This window comes from Petaurus breviceps, unplaced genomic scaffold (assembly GCF_028583685.1).
Source record: "Petaurus breviceps papuanus isolate PSGF00001 unplaced genomic scaffold, PetGlider_PUasm1.0 90383, whole genome shotgun sequence".
Lineage (NCBI taxonomy): Eukaryota > Metazoa > Chordata > Mammalia > Diprotodontia > Petauridae > Petaurus > Petaurus breviceps.
Window position 1 is genome coordinate 1,055,143 of NW_027187234.1, and position 22,054 is coordinate 1,077,196.

At 41.2% G+C, this 22,054-nt stretch overlaps 1 protein-coding gene across 6 annotated transcripts in view; it reads right to left on the bottom strand.

The window, feature by feature from the left end:
- The window catches only part of KCNT1 (potassium sodium-activated channel subfamily T member 1), a 227,642-nt gene that overhangs the window by 97,586 nt on the left and 108,002 nt on the right, over positions 1-22,054 (bottom strand). For 2 of the 6 annotated variants that reach the window (XM_069108354.1, XM_069108352.1), the window contains exon 2: positions 14,338-14,379. The exons of the other annotated variants lie outside the window; for them this stretch is intronic. In XM_069108354.1, the coding sequence (XP_068964455.1) occupies positions 14,338-14,379 (42 nt within the window). The remainder of the gene's footprint in view (positions 1-14,337; positions 14,380-22,054) is intronic. 6 annotated transcript variants of the gene reach the window in all.

Here is a 22,054-nt window from a genome sequence, read left to right on the forward strand (position 1 = left end):
ATCACAGCTATCTATATTCATATAAAAATGCTCAAAATCGCTATTGATCAGAGAAATGCAAACTAAAATAATTCTGAGGTACCACCTCACACTTGTCCAATTAGTTAATATGACCTAATATAAATATATTATATGATAAATTATATTTACTTATATATAATGTTATATAATATATGATGGAATATATAATATGACCTATAATATATATTATATAATGTATAATATATAATAATAGGTCAATAATATAGTTAATAGAAAATAAAATATATTGGAGAAGAGATGGGAAAATTGGGAACCTAATGCACTGTTGGTGGAATTGTGAACTGGTCCAACCAATCTGGAGAGTAATTTGGAACTTTGCCCAAAGGGCAATCAAACTGTGACATGTGACAAATGGTGACACTTTGATCCAGCAATACCACTACTAGGTCAGTATCCCAAAGAGATCATAAAAAAGGGAAAAAGGACTCACATGTACAAAAATATTTATAGCAGCTCTTGTTGTAGTGGCCAAGAATTGGAAATTGAGGGAATACCAATCAATTGGGGAATGACTGAACAAGTTGTGGTATATGAATGTAATGGAATACTATTGTGTTAAAAGAAATGATGAGCAGGAGGATTTCAGAAAAACCTGGAAAGACTTATATGAACTGATGCTGAGTGAAGGGAGTAGAACCAGGAGAATACTGTACACAGTAATAGCAACATTGTGCAATGACCAACACTGATAGACTTAGCTCTTCTCAGCAATACAGTGATCCAGACAATTCTAAAAGACTCATGATGGAAAATGCTATCCACATCCAGAGAAAGAACTGATGGAGTCTGAATGCAGATCAAAGCATGCTATTTTCACTTTTTGGGTTTTTTTGTTCTGTTTCTTCTTTCACAGCATGACTAATGTGGGACTGCATTTTACATTTTTGAGCATGTAAAATCTTTACCAGATTATTTGCTGCCTTGGGGAGGGGAAAGGGAAGGGAGGGAGAAAAATCAGAATAATCAATGTTGAAAATTGTCTTTACATGTAATTGGAAAAAATAAAATACAATTAAAAAAAGGATTGATAGGAATAAGAAAAAGTAGAATATGCCACCTCACAGGGAGTGCCCTCCCACTGGAGAACTTTGAGCAAACACTAGATGACCACTTGTCAGAGACATTGTTGTGCTTCAGAGATGGGTTGAACTAGTTGGTCTTGGAGGTCCCTTCCAATCCTGAAATTCCTGTTAAGGTCAGTTCTGGCACAAAGATGATTCAATTTCATGTGTGTCCACCACTAGGTGCCAGCCAGACTATAAACTTTATAACAGACTGGGGTATTTTCTATTCTCTCTCCCATAATACTTGATACAAATCTGACACAGAAGGTTTCATAATCAATTAAAAAAACATTTATTAAGGACCTATTATATACCAGGAACTGTCAGACACTGGGGATACAAAGACAAAAATAAAAATCCTTTACCCTCACAGAGCTTATATTCTATGGGAGAGACAATGTGTTTATATATCATATGAGCATACAGAATATATACAAGGGAAAAATAGAAGGTAATTTCAGGAGAAGGTGCTATCAGCTTTGTGTGTGTCTGTGGGGGTGGGAATCAGGAAAGTCCTCGTGTAGGAGGTGGAACAAAGTACACTTAGAAGGAAGCTGGGATTTCTAAGAAGTAGAGGTAAGGTGGGAGTGTATTACAGGCATGGGGGATGGTCTGGGTGAAGGCACAGAGATGGAATCTTGTGTGGTAGGAACAGTGAGAAGACCATTTTGGCTCACTATCTATTATTTGACTTGCCCACAAGTTAAATAAATGAGTTTTGGGGAAACATCTTTTCAGGAGCTCTTCCCAAACAGGAGAGAGGAATAATTCAAATTCCTCAACTATCACACAAAACTGTGTGAGCCCAATGCCACTCTCGACCAGGAATGCATCTGTCATCTCATTCCTCTGGCAGCCCTGGGGACCCCTTCTGGAACAATAGACAAAGGACTTAGAACTCCCTCATGTCCTGAAGTTTGAGACAAATGATTGGTGAAAGGAAAGCATTCTGTTTAGTGGAGTGTGACCAACATAGCTTCCTCCAAAGGAAGGAACCAGAGCCTGCAATGTCAGAGAAATTAATGATGCTTCCCTCCCCCACTTTTAATGTTTCATGAATTGTGGCTGCCTGCTAGGTCTAGCACCACCACAGAGAAATGGATTTTTTGAAACCCGCTCTATCTGAAGTGTGCTTAATAGAAATGGTATAATTCAGCCAAAAGGGTCATCCAGAGAAAGGATGGGAGGGAGTGAGGGATTTTCTCTCAGGCAGCTTGAAATTATCAGGTGCCTTCAGTGTGGAGAGCACAGAATTAATGTGCCAGATGTAATGACAATAGGCTTCCCATTTTGCTTTCACCATTAAATTGCTTTATGAAGTAAATCACTCCTCTCCCCATGCCTCAGTTTTTCCATAGGTAAAATTGAGTGGGCAGGCTAGATGATCCTTAGAAGGTATCTTTAGCTTTGACATTCAACGTTCTATAAACAGTTCTCTTATCCCCCCTCCCCAAAGCTTTCTTTCTTTTGTCATTAAGGCTTTATTTTGGTTAATGAGTGTCCTCCTTTAAATAAAACATCCCATGGGAAGATCAGACTCCAATCAAGGAGGGATAAGTAGTCAGGGGTTTTTGCTATGTCACATCAGGATTTAATGTCAAAGTCAGGCCTAGAACCCAAGACTTCTGATTCTCAGCCCAGAGAGGCAGTGTAGTATGGGCAGAAAGGACACTAAATTGGAAGTCAGACGGGATGAGTTCTGCTACTAAGAGCCTTGGGTAAGTCACTTCCATCTCAGAGCCTCAGTTTCTTCTGATGCAGGGATTAGACTTCACTGGATGATTTCTGGGGTCCCTTCTAGCATGAAGATTCTAGGGTTCTAACCATAATCAAGATTTTGATTATAATTTGATAATGATCCTTCTATTTCCTGATACCAACTTGCTTTTAGTTTGCTTTGGGCAAAATTCTGCTTATGCTACTTCTTCAATATCTCCCAGATCACAGCAGCTTAGCATTTCAGAGTTAGAAAGATCTCAGTGACCATAAAGCAATTTCCAAAGCAATATGTCTAATAAGTCCCTCTAATTGTCAGGAAGCACCCTTTTCTCAACTCCCACCTCCATCAGCCTTGTTCAGCCTGCTTTTTTCTTGCCTGGACTATTGTAATAGCTGCCTCATGGTTCTTCTTGTCTTTAGTCTATTTTTTCTTCAATCCTTCCCTACCACTAGTTCTAGCCCTCTTTTAAAAAACTTTTACTGCCTCCCCATTGTCTACTTAAAAAGTAGAAATTTCTAAGGCTGGAATTTAAGAACCTCAACAATCTGGGTCCCTATGACTTATCCAGACTCTTTTTTGATGTGACTACCCTTCAGAAACTTTGCTTTCTAAAAAAAATAGTTTATTCTTTTCCTTTGTTCGGATCCTTTCCTTTCCCATCACTGTGCCTTTGCTCATTGCATCCTCCATGCCCAGAATGTGATCTTGTTATTCCTTTTGTTATCTGTTGAAATAATTTCTTTCCTTCAAGGCTCAATTCAGGTGCCCCCCTCTCCAGAATACCTACTTTGTTTCTTCCTATCCTATCTCCCGATCTCAAGTAAAAGTGGATTTTTCCTTTTTCAAATAACTCAGGATACTTTCTTTCAACCTTCCTCATGTACTTATATTTCCCTTCCATAGTAACTGTAGTTACTATGCACACATCTTTCTTCTCTATTATACTACAAGCTTTTTGAAAACAGATCATATTTCTGATCTCTTTGATCCTCACAAATTAGTTTAATGCCTTACAATACTAGGTGTTTAATAAATGTTTGTTGAATGAATGAATAAACCAGGACACAAGGACATATCTATATACTAATGCCTGTGAACCTTGCTTTTACAGGAGGAAACCCATAGCAATAGGCAAATAGTTACCTACTAAGAGTAAAGAAGCCCCACAGACTGAGTATGGGCAAGAGATTGAGAGGAAACTAGCTCAAGGCAATGGCTGTCTATTCCAGGCAAGTAGTTCTCATCTCTCAAGTTTCCCTTGGGAACTTAAAGGTTATGGGTTCAAATCCTGGGAAAGATCATGCTGGAGGAGTTTTGCTTCCCACAGCACCCAGCCCAATTTCTTCATGCCCTATGGTAGTGCCCCGGTCTCCCAGAGGGGCTTCAGTGAGAAAACATAAACTTTGGGCTGCTGCCACCCAGTTGTAGCCAATCTGAGGAAATATCTGCAGGGATTATTCTGGCACAGGCTAATAGGATTGGATATTAAAAGTGACTGGGAATGGAACATGAGATAGAGGGTAATTCTGGGAATTAGGAGAGCTAGGTTTGAACCCTGGCTCTGCTGCCAACTTGCTATGTGACGCTGGGTATGCTTTATTTCCCTTAGCCTCACTTTCTTCATTATGCAAAATGAAGGGATTTCTGTGGGCCCTTCTGGCTCTAGCAGTCTATAATTCTAGCATAAATCCAAAGGTTAGATTATGTGGGACAGATTCTAAGCATGACAGGAAGTTGGGGGTTAGGGACCTGAGGAGTACTGACAGGACACCCATCACCCTCTTCTGGTCCTCCCTGGCTGACACCTATAAGCTGCCTCTCGAACTTCTTTCTGGTCACCCCGAGCTTGTCTCTGTCTAACTCTCTGCCCCATCCCTCCCTCCTACTGTGCCTTCCTAATCCTATGTTCCATTCCTTCAGGGTCCAATTGACAAACTGATAAATCAGTATGTAACAAAGGAGAGAACTAAGGGGCTGACCTGAGCTAACACTTATGTATTTTAAAAGGGATTTCCTGGAGATAACAGTTTGAGGGACTTTTTTTTCTGTCTATCTCCAAGAAGAGATTCATTGTGGGAAAATTGGGTCAGACAGGAAGAAGGGTCATGTGGCAGGACTTTAGAAGAGATATTTTTTGGGGAAAGGATCTTCCTTTTATCTTAAACATTGGTGGGTAGTCTTCTATGTTACCTCTATTTAAGGCTGGTCCTGATAGGTGGTAACAGCTCAGACATTTTGGGTCAGTTTTCCCCAAAGAGGCAAGAGGACCAAGTAGATGCTAGTCTGAGGTACCAAGATTCCTGCCCATACCTAGAATGGGTTTTGTGCTCCTTTCTGATTCCATTCACCACACAATGTGATGGCAGACAAATACCTCCTGTTCCTCTCAGAATTGGAAAGGACATCCCCTTTAAAATATCACCTCTAGTGATGGGGAACTCACTGCCTCCTGAAGCAGACCATCTACTTCCAGACACTTCTAATTATAAGGAAGTTTTTCTTTTTATTGATTTGAAATCTTTCTGTAACTTTCACTTGCTCCTACTAGTTTTGTCCTCTGAGGCTAAGTTGACAATTTTTACATTCTAATTCCTTTACCATGTAACAGTCCTTCAGTTTCTTAAAGACATCTATCATGTCCCTGGTAAGTCTCCCCTCCATGATAAGCATCCCTGATTTCTTCAAGTGATCAAGTATCCTGTTCTTCAACAACCAATAAGTGTTTTTAAAGTATAGAGTATGTGTCAGAAACTGCAAAGTGCTAGGAATACACAAAAATGAGATAGCCCCTGCTTTCCAGGAACACTAGTCCATTCACTATCCTATGTCCCTCTCTCCCCACCCCCAGATGTGCTCCAGCTTGCCCACTGGCTTCCTAAAATATAGAGTACATAGCTGCATATCCCAGGTGTGAGTCTGTCCAAGGAAGAATAGAGTGGGACTATAACCTTCTCCATTTTGGACGCCATGTTTTGGTGAATGCAATTTAAGACAGGACAATTTTTTTGAGCTGCTATCATGTTGAGCTTGGAGCCCACTCCCTGGTATTTTTCATGTGAATTGTTACCTAGCCATTCTCAGTGCTTTCATGGTTCTCCACTTTGGTCACTCCCCAGTTCACAACTCCCTCCTCAGCCCAGGCTGTAAAATCTCAAGCCTCTAGGATTTAGTGTGACAGGGATACCTTGTGTTTGTGAAATATCACCGTTCCCAGTCACTGTATGTACATATTGAGGCTTGAAGAGTGTCAATCAATCCAAGTGCCAACTGGCAGGCCTAAAGTGGAAATGGCTTCCAGTGATTTTCCTGGCATCACCTCTCAAGGCTGCAGATGGCTTGTAATAGGAAGCACTGACCACACAGCATTCAGCTAGCAACAAACTTCCCAGCCCTGGTCAGACACGAGCAGCAATCAGTTTTGGAACACACTGATCGGATCCTGGATTCCTTATTTCAAAGAACAACCAATCATGAAACTTACATGGGTAAATGTAACATCCAAACTCCCCTCTCTCCAGCAGGCTTCAGACCCCTTGTCCCAGATCCTAAAGGAGAAACTGACCCTTTAGAAACTTCTTTCCTTTTCCACTGTGTGAGGAGAGGGAGAGGGAAAGTTGAGAAGGTCTCTAGGTCTGAGTCACCAATCAGATGTCGAGGGAGGTCTCAGGTGGCAGGGACAGGCTATTTTGAGAAAGAACTCAGGAAGCTCTGTGACTGCGAATAGTTGTCTATGATGGCTGCCTTTCCTGGGGCAGTTACATATTGGAAAACAAGACAGAGCAATTAAAAGCAATATAGTGTAGGGAAAAGAGATTTTGATTGGGAGATGGGAGATCTGGCCCCTACTTCAAGCTCTGCCATACACTAACTGGGTGAATTTAGGAAAGTCATTTCACTTTTGCTTACCTGGGATTCAATTTCCTCTCCAGACAGTGGTGATAGTCAAAGTCATAGGAACCCATGACATTTCTAAGGAAAAGAATGTAAGTAGGAAGAATCAAAAGAAGATTCTCCAGGGCAGCTTATGTTTTAGTATAAGGGAGAGAATAGAAAATCGTTCAGAGGGAGAAATAACCAAGTAGTAGTAGAATTGGGAGAATAAATTGTCTTGGAAGCCAAGGGAGAAGAGTTTCAAGAAAGAGATGGCTAAGAAATGCCAAATGCTTTGCAGGAGTTGGGTGGGATGGGGACTGTGACAAATTCCTTGGGGAGGCTAGGTGGCACAGTGAATAGAGCATGGGCCCTGGAGTCAGGAGGATCTGAGTTCAAATCTGGCCTCAGACACTTAACACACACACACACACACACACACACACGAACTAGCCGTGTGACCTTGGGCAAGTCACTTAACCCCAATTGCCCTACCTTCCCCTCTCAAAAAAAGGGGTAGGGGAAAGAATACAAGTTCCTTGAGGGCAGGGTTATTTCTGCTTTACTTTTGTATCTCAAGTGCTTAGCACTGAGCCATGGCACAAGTAGGTGCTTAATAAATATATGTGGAATGATTATTGGATTTGGGGATTTGGAGGTCACACTAAGAATGTAAAGTTCTGGTAGGACAATCAGGTTGAGATGTCCTGTAGGCAGTTGAGAAGGTCATGTGGTACTGTGGAGGTCAGTCTTGGTGATACAGATCTAGAAGTTATTTAAATAGATGTTGTAGTTAAAACTGGGAGTGGATGAGATCACCAAAAGAAATAGAAAAAAGAAGAGAAGGCAGAGGAAAAAGCCTTGATAAATATATTTAAGGGACAAGAGAAGGAAGATGTCCAAAAAGAAGGGAAGTGAATTGCCCACGGTCATGCACTCATTTGCAGATTTACTAAGCATTTTGCAAATAGGAAAATGTGCTTTGCTTCACTTCTTTGACTTGATGCTATACTTGACCCCATCCGATTGTCTGGGTGTCATCAGGACAGGAGAAGAAAGTACAATTTAGTTTTGTATTGGTGGTTCCTGAGTTTGTGAGTGGGCTGATGTTTCCTTTCTGCATAAAAAGAATTTCTCCACTTGAGGAAATAATTATACTTGGGTTTGTGGTTCTTACCCTTCCACTCAAGGGAAGGAAGGCAGGATCAATATCTCTCAACGTCACCAGTTTTAATTATGGAAGTTCCCAGGACCTTGTGTTCTAGGAGATGCTTCCTCACTTAACTTTTTCTCAGGAGATTCTGGGATGGTAAGAAGGTTATAGCTGGGCCCTGCCTATTCCCAAAATACACTGCCCTGCACTGACCAGCTGCACTGATGCTCTTTATTCTAATCTGGTCTGATATTCTCATTATAGTCACTCTTGACTAAAGAGATTCAAATATCATCTCCTTGTGAAGAACAGATTTACAAACCAGAACCTCAGGCTTCTTATGATACTTCTGCTCTCTACTGCCCTCCTTCCCCTCAAGACTAGATATTTGGGTTTTAAGAACAGTGGGTGCATTCACTTAAGCCTTAACATCAGTCTTTGGGTCAGCTTCTTTCTATCAATCAACCCACAAACACATTCTGATTGCTTAATGTGTGTCCAATCCTATGCTTCCTGTATTTCCAGTCATTTACCAATATGATTGAGAAATGGAAGGTCAGCAAGGATGACCTTGGCTTCTCCTAAACTGGATCTTATGGTCACCCTACAGAGATAGGGACCCAGACCCAAAGAATGTGAGCCTGGCTGGTGGAATATTGTACATTTCCTTAAGGGATTGACTCTTGATCTCAAATGTATCCAATTACAGTTGTTTTCTGTTTTAAGCAAAATTCACATTGCCAAAGGCTATAAATTGGGTTGTCAACTGGATTCTGGGAACTGAATTTCTCTTTCTGATTTAAATCTATTTCTTCTCCCTCTTGGTGAATTTGGAGACCTAGTCTTTTCCTTGAATTTAGATAGAACATTACAGAGAGAGTGAAAGAGGTGTCCTGAGGGGGAGGGTATATTAATGACAATACTCCCATATATTAGTGAAATGGGGGTAGGACTGATAGATGAAAGCTCAGTCCTCCCATTCCACTGGAAAACTACTTTACACTTTGAAAAGCAACTTCTCATTCATTATCTCATTAATAGCTTTATGCAGTAGATACTGTGTTTTCCCGATAATAAAACCTATCCCGAAAATAAGCCCTCCCCTTACTGTGTAAGATTCCTCTAAAATAAGCCCTCCCCCGAAAATAAGCCCTATTGAGATTGCTACTGTAGTGAAGGTGATCCCCTGCGCTACACGCTACATTACGGTACCCTCTGTATGCACCGTCCCCTCCCCCCCCCCGTGAAACGCATGCCGTGCTCTGAGCTGCATCCAATCAGAGCTGCAGCAGTGAGTGCGTCATCCTGTTCTTCCCCAGTGATTTGCTTGCTGGTGCCATTGAGAGCAGTGCCGCGGAAGAGAGCTGAGGCAGGACAACATAAAAACCCGGTATGTAAGCGGGAGTGAGGGGGCATGATGGAGGATAAAAAGGGCATGATGGAGGAAAAAAGAAGAACTGATGGTCATAATTTTATTATTCTGTCTGTTTTGACCCCCAGACATGAGTACAAAAAGGAAGAGCTATACTGTTGAGTATAAGAAAGTGGGTTGATTTAATGCTGCCACTTGTTATGCGAGGTAACCAAAGAGGTCTGATAGTCTGGGATTCAGCCAGCACTCACCGCGCTAAAGAAATGAAGAACTTCCTTGCAGAGAGAAGAATAGATCAAGTAATGATTCCTGCAGGAATGACTGCCTATCTCCAGACCCTTGATATTGCAATAAACAAGCCATTCAAGGACCATTTGCGCATGGAAGTCAATGACTACATTGAAAATAGAATGGAAAGAAATCAGCATGGAAACTTTGTGAAGCCCTGTCTGCAAGAAGTCGTGACTTGGGTGAAGAAGTCATGGGATAAAATTACTGACAGCTGTGTCGCCAAGGCACTACGAGCAGGTTACCTAGACAAGACATATTCATTTAAAGAGAGCTATATTGCTGGACATGACAGATTGGGTCCACTTCTTCTGAAGGAAGTGGAGGCGCAAGACATCCAGGACGGAATTCAGGGTATGGACACTTATGACGATGTTGTTGAAGAAGATGACATGATCATTATTGAATAAAGGTACATTTTTTTGTTCACATTTACCTGTTTATTAAAATTGCTGTCAATGTTCATTAAAATAACCCCTCCCCTGAAAATAAGCCCTCTGGTGTTTTTCTGTCCAAAAAAAATTAATAAGACAGTGTCTTATTATCGGGGAAACACGGTAGTGTACCACTTATCCCGAGAAGCTACTGATGCTATTAACAACTCAAACCATCTGGGGAGACAATTTTCACTGACCAGTCTGAATTACTAGAAACTGTGATTTCTTCCCCTCCTCTCCCCTCCAGGCAAACTCCACAATACACTCACTACTGATTCTCTAACTCATCAGTATTCCATTTAGAACTCTGGTATGGGTTAATCCTACAAATTCCTCCAGAAAGAAAACTCAGTTGATTTTACACTTCTCTCATTAATACCCCATCCTCTACACTCCCATTTATTTTCCATTTGTACCTCAATTAAGTATTAATCTCTCTTTTTTCTTTTTTTAAGAAATCGGGGTTAAGTAACTTGCTCAAGGTTACACGGCCAAGTGTTTCTGGGTGGGTGCTAAGTGTCTGAGCCCAGATTCGATCCCCAGGTCATCCTGACACTGGAGCCGGTGCTCTTACTCACTGTGCTACCTGGCTGCCCCAAAGTATTAATCTCTTAATCAATTACACTACTGATTCTCTAACTCATCAATAGTCCATTTGGAACTCAGAGGTCATCTAATCCAATCTCCTCATTCAATAGATGAGGAAGCAGGTCCATGGAGGAAAGATAACTAGCCCAAGGTGACACAGGCAATAAATACCAGAAACAACATTTAAAACCCAGGTCCTTCAATTCTAAATCTAGCGGTCTTTCCATACTGCCCCTATGTGCCAACTGTGTTCAAGGCACTGAAAATACAAAGACAGAAATGAAGTTGCCCCTGCACTCAAGGAGCTTATATTCTATTGGAGGGAAAATGACATGTACAAAGATAAAGAAATATAAAATACATGCAAAATAAATATGAAATACTTCATTTTAATCAAAATGTTGAAGAAGAGGCCAGAATGCTCAAGATGTTGATTGAGAGGGGATGGAGAAGGAGGCATTCTCTCTCCACTCCAATCTATCCTCCATTTAGCTGCCAAAATGATTTTCCTAATATGTAGTGACCATGTCACCCTCATCCAACCCCCCTACTTAGTAAACTTTAGTGATTCCCTATCATCTCCAGGATCGATAATAAAACCTTCTGTTTGGCATTCAAAGACTTCCATACCCGACCTCCAACTTTCTGGTCTTCTTACACCTCTACTACATACTCTTCAGGGACTTTGTGTCCCATGAATAAGACATGCCCTCTCTTAGATCTAGGCATTTTCCCTGGCTGTCTCCCATGCCTGGAATTCTCACTTTCTTCATCTCTGCCTCCTGACAAATTCCATCTAAAATCCCACCTTCTATAGGAGGCATTTCTCAATCCCTCTTAAGTCTAAAGCCATCCCTCTTGTAATTATTTCCTATTTATTTTGCATATGGCTTATTTGTACTTTGCTTGTGGTCTTCCCCATTAGACTGTGAGCTTCTTGAGGTCAGGAAATGGTTTTGGTGTACCTCCCCCCTTTTAAAACAATCTCTAGTGCTTAGCACAATGCCTGGTACATAATGGGAGATTAATAACTACATTTTGGCTGATCGACATTCTGAAAAATCTTTACCTTCCAATTATCAACCAATGTTTCCCAATCCTGACTTTGTACTTTGTGTAGCCTCTATCCCACCTTCTTGCTTCCTGATGTGTAATTTATTATCATACAATTTTAAAATGAAGCACAGGCCTTTTTTGGGGGGGATGGTGGTGGTGGAAAGTGGTTGGTGTTCAGAAACTCATCCTGAGGAAGAGGTAGTGTAGACACTCTATAAACAAAACAACACTTGGAAAATCCTGATATTTCTCAACGATCCCAGACAGAGAAGTAATTAGCCACTTGGATGTTTTGAACACGGAACACAAAGCCACCTCTTATAATAAATTTATTCGGGGTGGGGGTGGGAAGAGACTCTAGGTAGCCACCTCATGACATTCAGGGACACTTCAAGGTTGCAGTATGAGGGGAAGGCAACTGCCCCGATTTGGTAGTTTCCTATTTTGATTAATTACTCTTGTTAATTAGGTGTTCAACTCATTTATTTCTGTGCTGGTGAAGGCCAGGGGCCTTCTGAATTTTGGAACTGTGAAACAAAACCTAGGCAAGTCCCACAGCTGGTCTAGTGTCCTGTGAACATTTTATTAGTCAGTTCCTGGGGACCAGGTTAAAAAAATCATTTTGAAATGATTCCTAAATGAATTGCTGGGGGATTCAGACATCTCCCTAAACTCATTAATGAGGCTACTATGTAATTAATATAAGTAGAACTCTGATGTAGTTAACTGTAGTGTGACATTTGTCCAAGTCACTTACCTTGGACAAGTCATTTAGTTTCTTTGGACCTGAGTTTCTCTTTGTCAAATGGAGAGAGGTTGGAATGGAGATCCTCCAAGACTCCCAGTGTAGGAATCATTCTACTAAGGGTTAATAGAAGATCAATTGTCTCTTCTGTTGTTGTTTTGCTTACCAAGCAATTTTTTCATCTGTAATTTGGCCTCCTTCTACCCAGGAGGGAGGGCACTGCACAGAGGATAAGTTGTTTTTTTCTGCCAGATACATCTCCCCTGGTAAATTAATAAAATTGGCGTCTGGTTCAGAAATCAGTTGCTTGTGAGTTTCATTAAGGTGAATTGCTTCCCTACAAGCTGATCAAGTTTCTGAGCCTGCAGAGCTAAAAGCCCAGCCCCCTGGCTGGTGCTGCCCATACTAAGAAGTGAAGATATACCCAGTGAAATCTGGCACACAGCACGCTCCTCACAGATTCTCCCCTTCCTTCAATTTCAACAACAGATGCCTACGTTTCCAGGGCCAATGTCTGTATTACAGGATCCCCTCGACAGAAACTGATGACCCCTAATGGGAAGCCACAAGCCATGCCCCTGAGCACCTGCGGAGAGGAAAGCAGGTCTGCAATTGTCTGCTTCTTGCCCCAGGAAGCCAAAGTAGTGATACCAAGAAGTTGGAGAGAGCCTGGGAAGCAGGGTCTTCAGTTTAGCTGCTCTTCTCCTTCCTGAAACTAACTTGGGGGAGCCCCAACTTGCAATTGGGGTCTTGAAGGTCAATTGGAATAACAGCAAAGGCCTCTATGCAGGTTACCTTCAAACCAATGTATGAATCTACTATTGTTCAGCAACCCTTCCTCCACCCAGAGTGATGAATTGTAGAACCCAGAACCCTGAGGGCTACTCTCCTCCCCACCCCACCTCCTAATCACATATATTTCCTCAGTTAGGCCCAGCAGGAAAGAAAACCTTACATTGGGAAGCAGTATGGGGCAGTAGGCAGAGTAATGGATCTGGAGTCAGAGGACCTGGGTTTAAATCCCACTTATATTGAACAAATTTGTGACTCTAGGCAAATCATTGGATCTCCCTGGGTCTTAGTTCCTCATTTGTAAAATGATGGGGTTGGGCTAGATGGCCTCTGAGGTCTTTTCTAGTTTTATCTGCCGAAGTCTGAAGTTGGGGTGGTGATGGTGTAAATTCAAGAGCTATAGGGGAACCTCACTGTTACCCTCTTGTTTTACAGATGGAAAAACAGAGACTCAAGGAAGTCCAGGGACTTGGTCTTATTTTGGTGAGAAGTCTGAGGCTGTGCAACATAAGCTTTCTTGGCTTCCTTCCTTTGTTCTACAAGTCTTTTACCATCACTCTTTTCTCTTCCACTCTTCTTTCTTGGGTCTTTAACCTCATTCTCTCTCATCCTCTAAGATTTCACTCTACTAGCTATCTGTCTTGACCTAATTGTGAGGGAGAGTATAAAGAGTAAAACTAGGACATGGGAAGTCTACGTTGGGTTGACTTTGGTCGAGTCAAACGAGAGTTGCAAGTCTAGGTTTGGACTGATAATCCCTAAAGCCTTTTCCTCTGCCTAACCACACCCACAGATCAGTGGAATCAGGCTTCTGAAATATTTCACAAGACCTAGCAGATGATTAAAGAAGGAAAGGCAAAAGATTAAAAACTTTACTCTGGCTTCATACAGTGTCGGTAACAGTGTAGGTAATCATATGATTGGTAGCCCTTACTTAACTGAATCCTTTCTCTTCAGTTCCCCAGGGTAGACCTTTTTCCTCCTTCTTCCATTCTTCAGAAGGGGGAGTACACTGGGCTATCTGAGAAATATTTTTAAACTATTTCACCTGTCCAGGAGGCGTAGGAATATGACAAAGTCCCTCTAAAGCTGGTCATGGATCCTATAAAATACACACTGTAGCTCTCATGTTGGTTTGGTTCCAGTGGCCAGAGAATAGCTCTTTCAATTTACACATGTTTTCAAGGGAGATACTTGAGAGGGGACTTACTGTGATAGAGAAGAATCCAGACTGAAATCTTCCACATGCACCCTAAAGACAGAGTAAATACATCAAAACAGAAGACAGACAGACATATCTTACCAGCCTCTTCTGAAAGAGAGAGAGACTTCCAGGGAAAATCAGACAAAAGGTGAGATTACAGAAATGAGAAACTAACACAAACTCACAAAAACCCCCAGTCCTACACTGGGTAATGCCAAAGAGCCAGTTGCTGCCATCTCCAGTTTCCAGATAGATACTCTCTTAAACCTAGTCCTAAATCTTCCCTTGTAGGGGCTTTTAGGGCAAACCTTGGAAATGGGGATGAGATGTTCATAGTTTTTGGCTAAAATTGGATAAATCTGACCTCCCAATCTATGTCTCGTAACTCAATGAAAAAACAAAGCACACCCCACCTTACATATTACAATATAGAGAATACACTTGTTTTCTCTCCTCTTCCTACGCCATCAGCTATGGCATCTAGCCATGAGGCATCTGAGCTAGAGGGAAACCCTCTAGAGTCAGTTTGAGAAAGTTCTAGGGATAGTTAAGGGAGCAGAGGCATACTGAGTAACCTGCAGCAGAGATTTTTAATCCCTAGCAGAGCTTGGTGAAGATTCTAGGATAGAAAAGGCTCCTAGTTCCAGCATGAAAGGAGTAATGAACAGCCTTGGCTATATGTATTCCCTCCTTATCACTGTACTCTATATGTGTCCACTCTTTCTAGGGATTCTTTGTGAATCAGTGGGTGAATTTGTAGGGGACATGTTTTGAAGCTACATATCTAAGATATATTATGTCATCTTGGTAAATTCCTTTGCTGAGAGCTAATTCTATTTATTGTCTGACTGCTATTGGGAAACACACCGGTAGGGGCTCATAAACTATTGTATTCCTACTCTAGTAGGGATAGACAACTGAAAGGTAAACATAGAAGCTGTCATAGGTACCCCTCTGGACACCAGAACATCAAATTTGTAAGTTTGAGATAGGAGGAATAGCTCAGAGGGTAAAAGCAGACACAGTAGAGGTCTCAATTATCATTAAACATTTGCACCATCTATCACCCATGACAAGTGAAAAGAGTTATGGATTTTTGAATCATAGGACCTGGATTTCACCCTCAGACCTGATACATACTACTTAGATAAGATACTTCCTCACTTTAGGTTTCAGTGTAAAATGAAATGGCAGAATTAGATGATCTTTAGAATCCCTTCCATCTCTAAATCCTATGAAATTACCTCTGTGTATACCAGCTGTATAACTAAAGAAGGAAGAGGATGACTGTAAGCTCTATGAGGGTAGGACTGTCTTTTTCTTCTTTTTGTATCCCCAGCACTTAGCACAGTATTGATACATAGGAGCTGTTTATTGATCTAAGGGGGGAGAAACTCCATGAAGTCTTGGTCTCATTCTCTTTGGAAATAACTCCCCATCCAAATTTTGCCTGCCAGGATTATTACCAAAGAACCACAGAATGACAGAATACACCTTAGAGACCACCTAGTTTAATTCCCGCATTTTACAAAAGAGAACAATGAGATACAAAGACGTCATTTTTCCTTCATCATATAATTAATCAGTGGAACATATAGGATCATAAATGAAGCCTTCTGACTTTTATGGAAGAGTAGAGTAAAATAGGGCACTGTATTGGGTGGGAGCCAAGAAACCTGGGTTCAAGTCCTGTGACTTCTGTGTGACCTTGAACAAGTCCTCTCAACATGATGAAAGACTTAGAGAATTACAGAATGTTGGAGCTGGAAGGAACTTTAGAGATGATCTGGTCCAGGGGAGGGGAATCTGTGGCTTTGAGGCCACATATGACTCTCTAGGCCCTCAAGTGTGGCCCTCTGACTGAATCCAAACAAATATTCTGTGAAGTTTGATTTCTGGCAAGGGCCACACTTGAGGACCTAGAGGGCCACATGTGGTCTCAAGGCTGCAGGTTCCCCACCCCTGATCCAGTCTAACTTTATTTTACAATGGAGGAAACTGAGGTTTATAGAAGTGAAACAACTTAAGTGTTGGAGCCAGGCCTTCAACTTGGATCTTCGAAAATCAAATTCAGTGGCCTTTCCATTATACTTCATTTCTAGGGTCTCATCTACAAAGTTAATGGGATAGCTTATATAGCATTTCAAGTCCTTCCCACTTTTCTTCCTATGATCCTATGATTAAGGCTCTGCCATAATTTATTTCAAAGTAAACAGAAATAGAGAGACACAAAGGGACATCTCACCCTCCTGAGCTTAGGACAAATTCAGACCAACCTCTTACACTTTTCTCTTTTTCTTACCCTGGACAGCAATCACTGGAACCCCATGACAAGCTCAAATGGCAAAGAATACTACGTTATCTTCATCAGGCTCAACTAAGGCAGGAGGATGACTTTAGGCATTACAGAAAGATCTTTATCCGCAAGGATCAGAACAAGATTTTGTTGTTATGCCTTTTCAATTTGTCAGACTATACAATAAACAGAACAATCCATGCCTCCAGAGTCTTGGTTAATTGAAGTTTTACCATAAGGAATTATGCCTTAGGTATACAAGAGTATATTCTTTGTGTGTTAAAATCACTTTCAACTTTGACAAACATTTGTTAAGTATTTGCTATGTGGGAGACACCATTCTATGTGCTGGGTTACAAAGACAAAAAAATGAAGCATTCCTGGCTTTCAAAGGACTTATATTTTACTGCTAGAATGATTAGTGATAATAACCACCACCACAAGGAGCATTTATAGAATGCTTTAAGGTGGGCAAAGTGCTTTACAAATATCATCTTGTTTTACCCTCACAATAACTCTGGGAGGTAGATGTTTATTATTATTATTATTTTGATTTTTGGAGGGGGGAAGGCAGGGCAATTGGGGTTAAGTGACTCATCCAAGATCACACAGCTAGTGTTAAGTGTCTGAGGTCACATTTGAACCTCCCAACTCCAGGGCCCGTGCTCTATTCACTGCAACACCTAGCTGCCCCTCATAGATGCTATTATTGCTTCAGTTTTACAGATGAGGAAATAGAAACAGAAGTGAAGTGACTTGACCAGAGTCCAACACCCCAGTAAGAGTCTGAGTTTGGATTTGAATACTAACAAATAGGGCTGGAGTCATGCAGAACTTAAAGGAGAAGGTAGAATCTTGGTTGGTGTTTGGAGGAAGAAAAGGATTCTGAGAGATAGAGGAAAGGAGGGAGTATATTACAACCTTGGAGGAAGGAGTTTAGAAAATAAATGATAGTTCAGTTTTCCTGACATATAGTCTATGAAGGTAATATGAAACAAAGCTAGAAATGTAGGTTGAGGCTACATTTTAGAAGGCCATGTAGTTTTTATTTTATTCTAGTGGCAATAGGGAGCCACTGTGGGTTTGAGCATTGAAGTGCCATAGACTGGTCTGTGCTTCGAGAAGATAATTCTGATAGCAGTGTGAAGGATGGATCAGAGACGGAAGAGACTATAAGCAGGGAGACTGATGAAGAGGCTGTGACAGGAGGCTGAGTGAGAGGGCATGAGGATCTAAACTCAGGTGGGGCTGTATAAGTAGACACTGAAGATGTTTGGAGGTAGGTTCTGATGATGTAGATATGGAACTGGAAGGGATCCTGGGAGTCATCTAATTTGATCTTTTCATTTTGTGAATGAGGAAATAAGGCCCAAAGATTTGCCCAAGGTCACAAAGGCTGTAGCAATAACCCTGGCCTGCTGATCCCAGGTCCGGTGCCCTTTCTGCTACCCACACTGCCAATTCACTGGATATGGGGTGGGGGGTGGGAGAGGGGATAGTTAGGGATGGAGCATGGTGGTGTCCTGAAAGAAATACGGACATTTAGAAGAGAAGTAGTTTTAGCGGAGGACATAATGAGTTCTGTTTTGGACATAAGGCATTTGAAATGTCATTTCAAATTGAATGATAATTCAAAATTGTCACCACAGGACATTAAGGTGAACATGTCCAGCAGGCATTTTGTGATGGAGATTTGAACTTCAGGAAAGAGATTAGTGCAGATATATAGATTTGAGAGTCATCTTCATAGAAGTGATAGTAGAACCCATGGGAACTGCTAAGATTAACAAGGGACACGGTGGAAAGAGAGAAGAAAGGCTCATAGACAGAGTCCTAAGGGGTATGCTCTTAGGAGGTGGCATAGAGATCAGCAAAGGAGAATGATAAGAAATAGGTGAGTAGAGAAGCAGGACAGAGTAACAGGGCTAAGGCACCAAGGCCTCCAGAGACAATATCTAGGAGGAAGGGGAGTTAATAGCACTGCAGAAAGATCAGGAATAATGGAAATTGAGAAAAGGTCACTGGACTTAGCAGGTAAGAGAACACTTATAGCTTTTGAATGAACAACAAACAGCATCAGCGTTGGAAGACAAGCCCCAAAATGTGGAAAAGTGAGAAGGAGCTGAAAAAGCAGAGGCTGTGAGTGAGACTTTGACAAGATATTCATTGGTTCCTTGCGACAGCCTTGAGTGATGAGAAAGTGAGGCCCAAGAGGGGTGAAGGAATGTCTCCGGGTTTATTATTTCCACACTCCTTTTCCATTTTTGACATGTAGTTATTCCTGCCCCTCTCCATATTGCCCAGAAAACCAAATGACTGATGGAAAAGCCGATTTCATTGTTCTCATAGGTTGTCCTGGGCTTCCATGAAGAGGGTTCAATCCTGGGGGCTTCTCAAAAATGTTTCTCTTTACTCATTTTGCTCCCACCCAAGTTTCCCTGGGGACTTCAGAATATAATGTCAAGGTTTTCAATAAAAGAGCCTCATCTGCCATGAATGCACTCAAGCCAACAATATATAGGATTTTACTCTACAGGAAAAGCATTAGGGGAAGGGAATAAGTATTTCTATAGTGCCTAATATGTTCCAGGAGCTATACTAATCTCTCTTTATAAGTATTGTCTCATTTGATCTCATTAAGGACTCCCAGCCCATAAATAATGCAGAAAAACACAAAACATATAGAAACAGTAATTATCAAGATACTCTCCTTCCCTCCAGTGAGTTCCACTTTCCCCCTCAGGCCTCCAACCTGATAGTTCTACCTTGGGGGTTTGCATTTCCCTTAGAATGGAAGGGAATGGGTCCTTTTAATTTTGAGATTTATGCTAAAGTTGGAGATAATATTATATGTCTCTACAGAAGCTAACACAATTATCCCATGACACTATGTTCTGAATCAGGAAGGTAACCAGTATGTAGTAACTAGTCACTACCCATCTTCCTTCCTGTTCTCTCTCCCTCTGCCAAACCCAGCAGGATTTCCCACTTTACAGTCATGTTTCCTGGGTTCCTGCCTACATGAGTGGGTGAAGCTTAGCATCAGACGCTGACATTAGTCAGTGTCGCATGGGCAAAGGCTAGGAAATCCCAAGTTAACTTACACAGGAGACTCTCTTGCCCTTTAGTAACAGAGGCTTTTCTGCACAAGTATAAAAGCATAAGACCCTAAGATTATAGATTTGGATCTGGAAGGGAGTTTAGAGGTCATCTAGTCCAATCTTTTTCATCTTATAGATGAGGCAGGCCAGAAGTTAAGTGACTTTGCCAAGGTCATACAGATATTAAAGGACAGAAGTAGGGTATGAGCCCAGGTCTTCTAACTCCAAATCCAGTATTCTTTCTGCTATACTATGCAGTCTTAACCTGTCAGTGGTCCTGAATTCTTACCCTATGTCTTCCTACCTTTCTCCCAGTTCAGTCATGAACTTAGATATCTGCCCCAGGGTTCTTGTGCCTGGAATTTAGCCTTGAGCTTGAGATTACCATGGTATGATAGGGAGAATCAGAGAAGTCTGTGAGCACAGCTTAGGTGATTCTGCCCCATGCCTTGTCTCTCCCCCATATCCACTCCCTGACTTTCTAACCCAGCTTTATGATCTGGTTACTATGAGCTCTGGGATTCCTGGGCTCGTCACTGATCTGGTTTTGCCTCCTGACTTCCCTGAAAGAATGTTGGGTTCAAAGTAAGACATTGATTTTCACTGGTGTGGAGTGAGAAGAAGCAGAGAAACAAAGATCACCGCCTCTACATGGTGGAGATTTGGGTGATAGTGTCATTCTTCCTGCTTCCTCTAGCAGCCCAGATTGCTGTATTTATCTCTCCTCCTCCCCCTACATATATAAAACATGGAAACGGACCACTAAAGATTAAGATTAAGGGAGCTGATTCAACCATTTGTGGTCTTGATAACCAAAGAGAATTCTCTTTCTGATCAATCATCAAAAGAGAATATAGTTTGAACTGTGTCTCCTTCATTAGGGATGTCCTATTGTAAATCATCCCAACTCTCTCTGCTGTCACCCCTTGACCACAATTTTGAGTGTCCTAGCTGGGGTTAGAGACTGTTTCCTCATTCATAAAAGAAAGGGGAGGTTGGACTAGATCAGTGTTTCTAAAACAAATTGAGCCACAGAGCATTTTTAGGATGAAAATATGTTCGTTGTTCAGTTGTTTTTGTCTTTTCATGAACCTATTTGGGATTTTCTTGGCAAAGATACTGGAGTGGTTTGTCATTTTCTTCTCATTGGACAGATGTGGAAACTGAGCAAACAGAGTTATGACTTGCCTAGGGTCAAGCAGCTAGTGTCTAAGGTTGAATTTGAATGCAAGTCTTCCTGAATCTAAGGCCAGTTATCTATCCCCTGCACCACCTGACTGCCCTGTAAAATATATTGGTGGAGACCATAAATACTAGTTATTGTGGGTGGTCTGAAAATCTCCAGAATAAAGGTAGGGCAGCTCAATTCTAGATTCAGAAAGAAGAAATCAAGTCTATTTTTATTTGAAAAGGTTGTTTGTTGTGTGTAATAAGTATTTTTGAAACATCGGTAAGTTAGAGGGTTGGTTTGCTTGACTATGCTTATGTGTTAGAAGGAATTTTCTTTCGCCCAGTGGTAGGGGTGGGTGAGAGAATTTAGATTTCTGTTAATTAAAAAGAACAATTAAAAATAGGGAGGTTGAGTCTGCTAGAGAGGTGGAATGTTGCACATACTTTCAGATGAGGTCACTGTTTTGTTAGTTTTACTTTGTTATTTTATTTTGTCACAAGAGACCTTTTGCGGAGTGGAGTAATATGTGAATGTTTGTAATATAAAAAGAATAGCTCCATAAAACTTAAATAAGTTATAGGGGACAATACTGCTAACATCACAATATTTCACAGAATCCATACTGACAGTGGGCCTATCACCAGGCTTATTGAGGAGGTAGTCTGGGAATAGAGGCTGAGATATTAAACTGCTATCTAGCTTTGACTTTCTGTGCCTTTACAATTCTACTCTCTCTTCCCTATGACAGCCCTTTACATATCTGATGGCTGCGATGACAATCTCTCCCTTTTTTGAAATCTTCTCCATCCAACAGCTTGAATATGCTGTTGACATGTATTTGATTAAATGTGAAATTCAATTAACCTCAAAAAGGAATATTCTCTCTTGGGAAAAGAGGTTTTGCACCATGAGAATTGAAACCACACAAATAGAAGATAAAAGTTAGGTTTTCAAACTTACACAATGTCTTAACTTATTGTGCCTTCTTTGTAGTTAATGATAAACAAATATGGATGGAAATGATTTCTGATCAAATTTGAAGTAAAGGATAATAAGAAACTTGCAACAGCAAGTACAAAAGATATAAGAGAGGGAGACTTGGAGTCTGGAGACCTGAATTTGAATGTGACTGTTCCTACCTGTAGGATCGTGGGG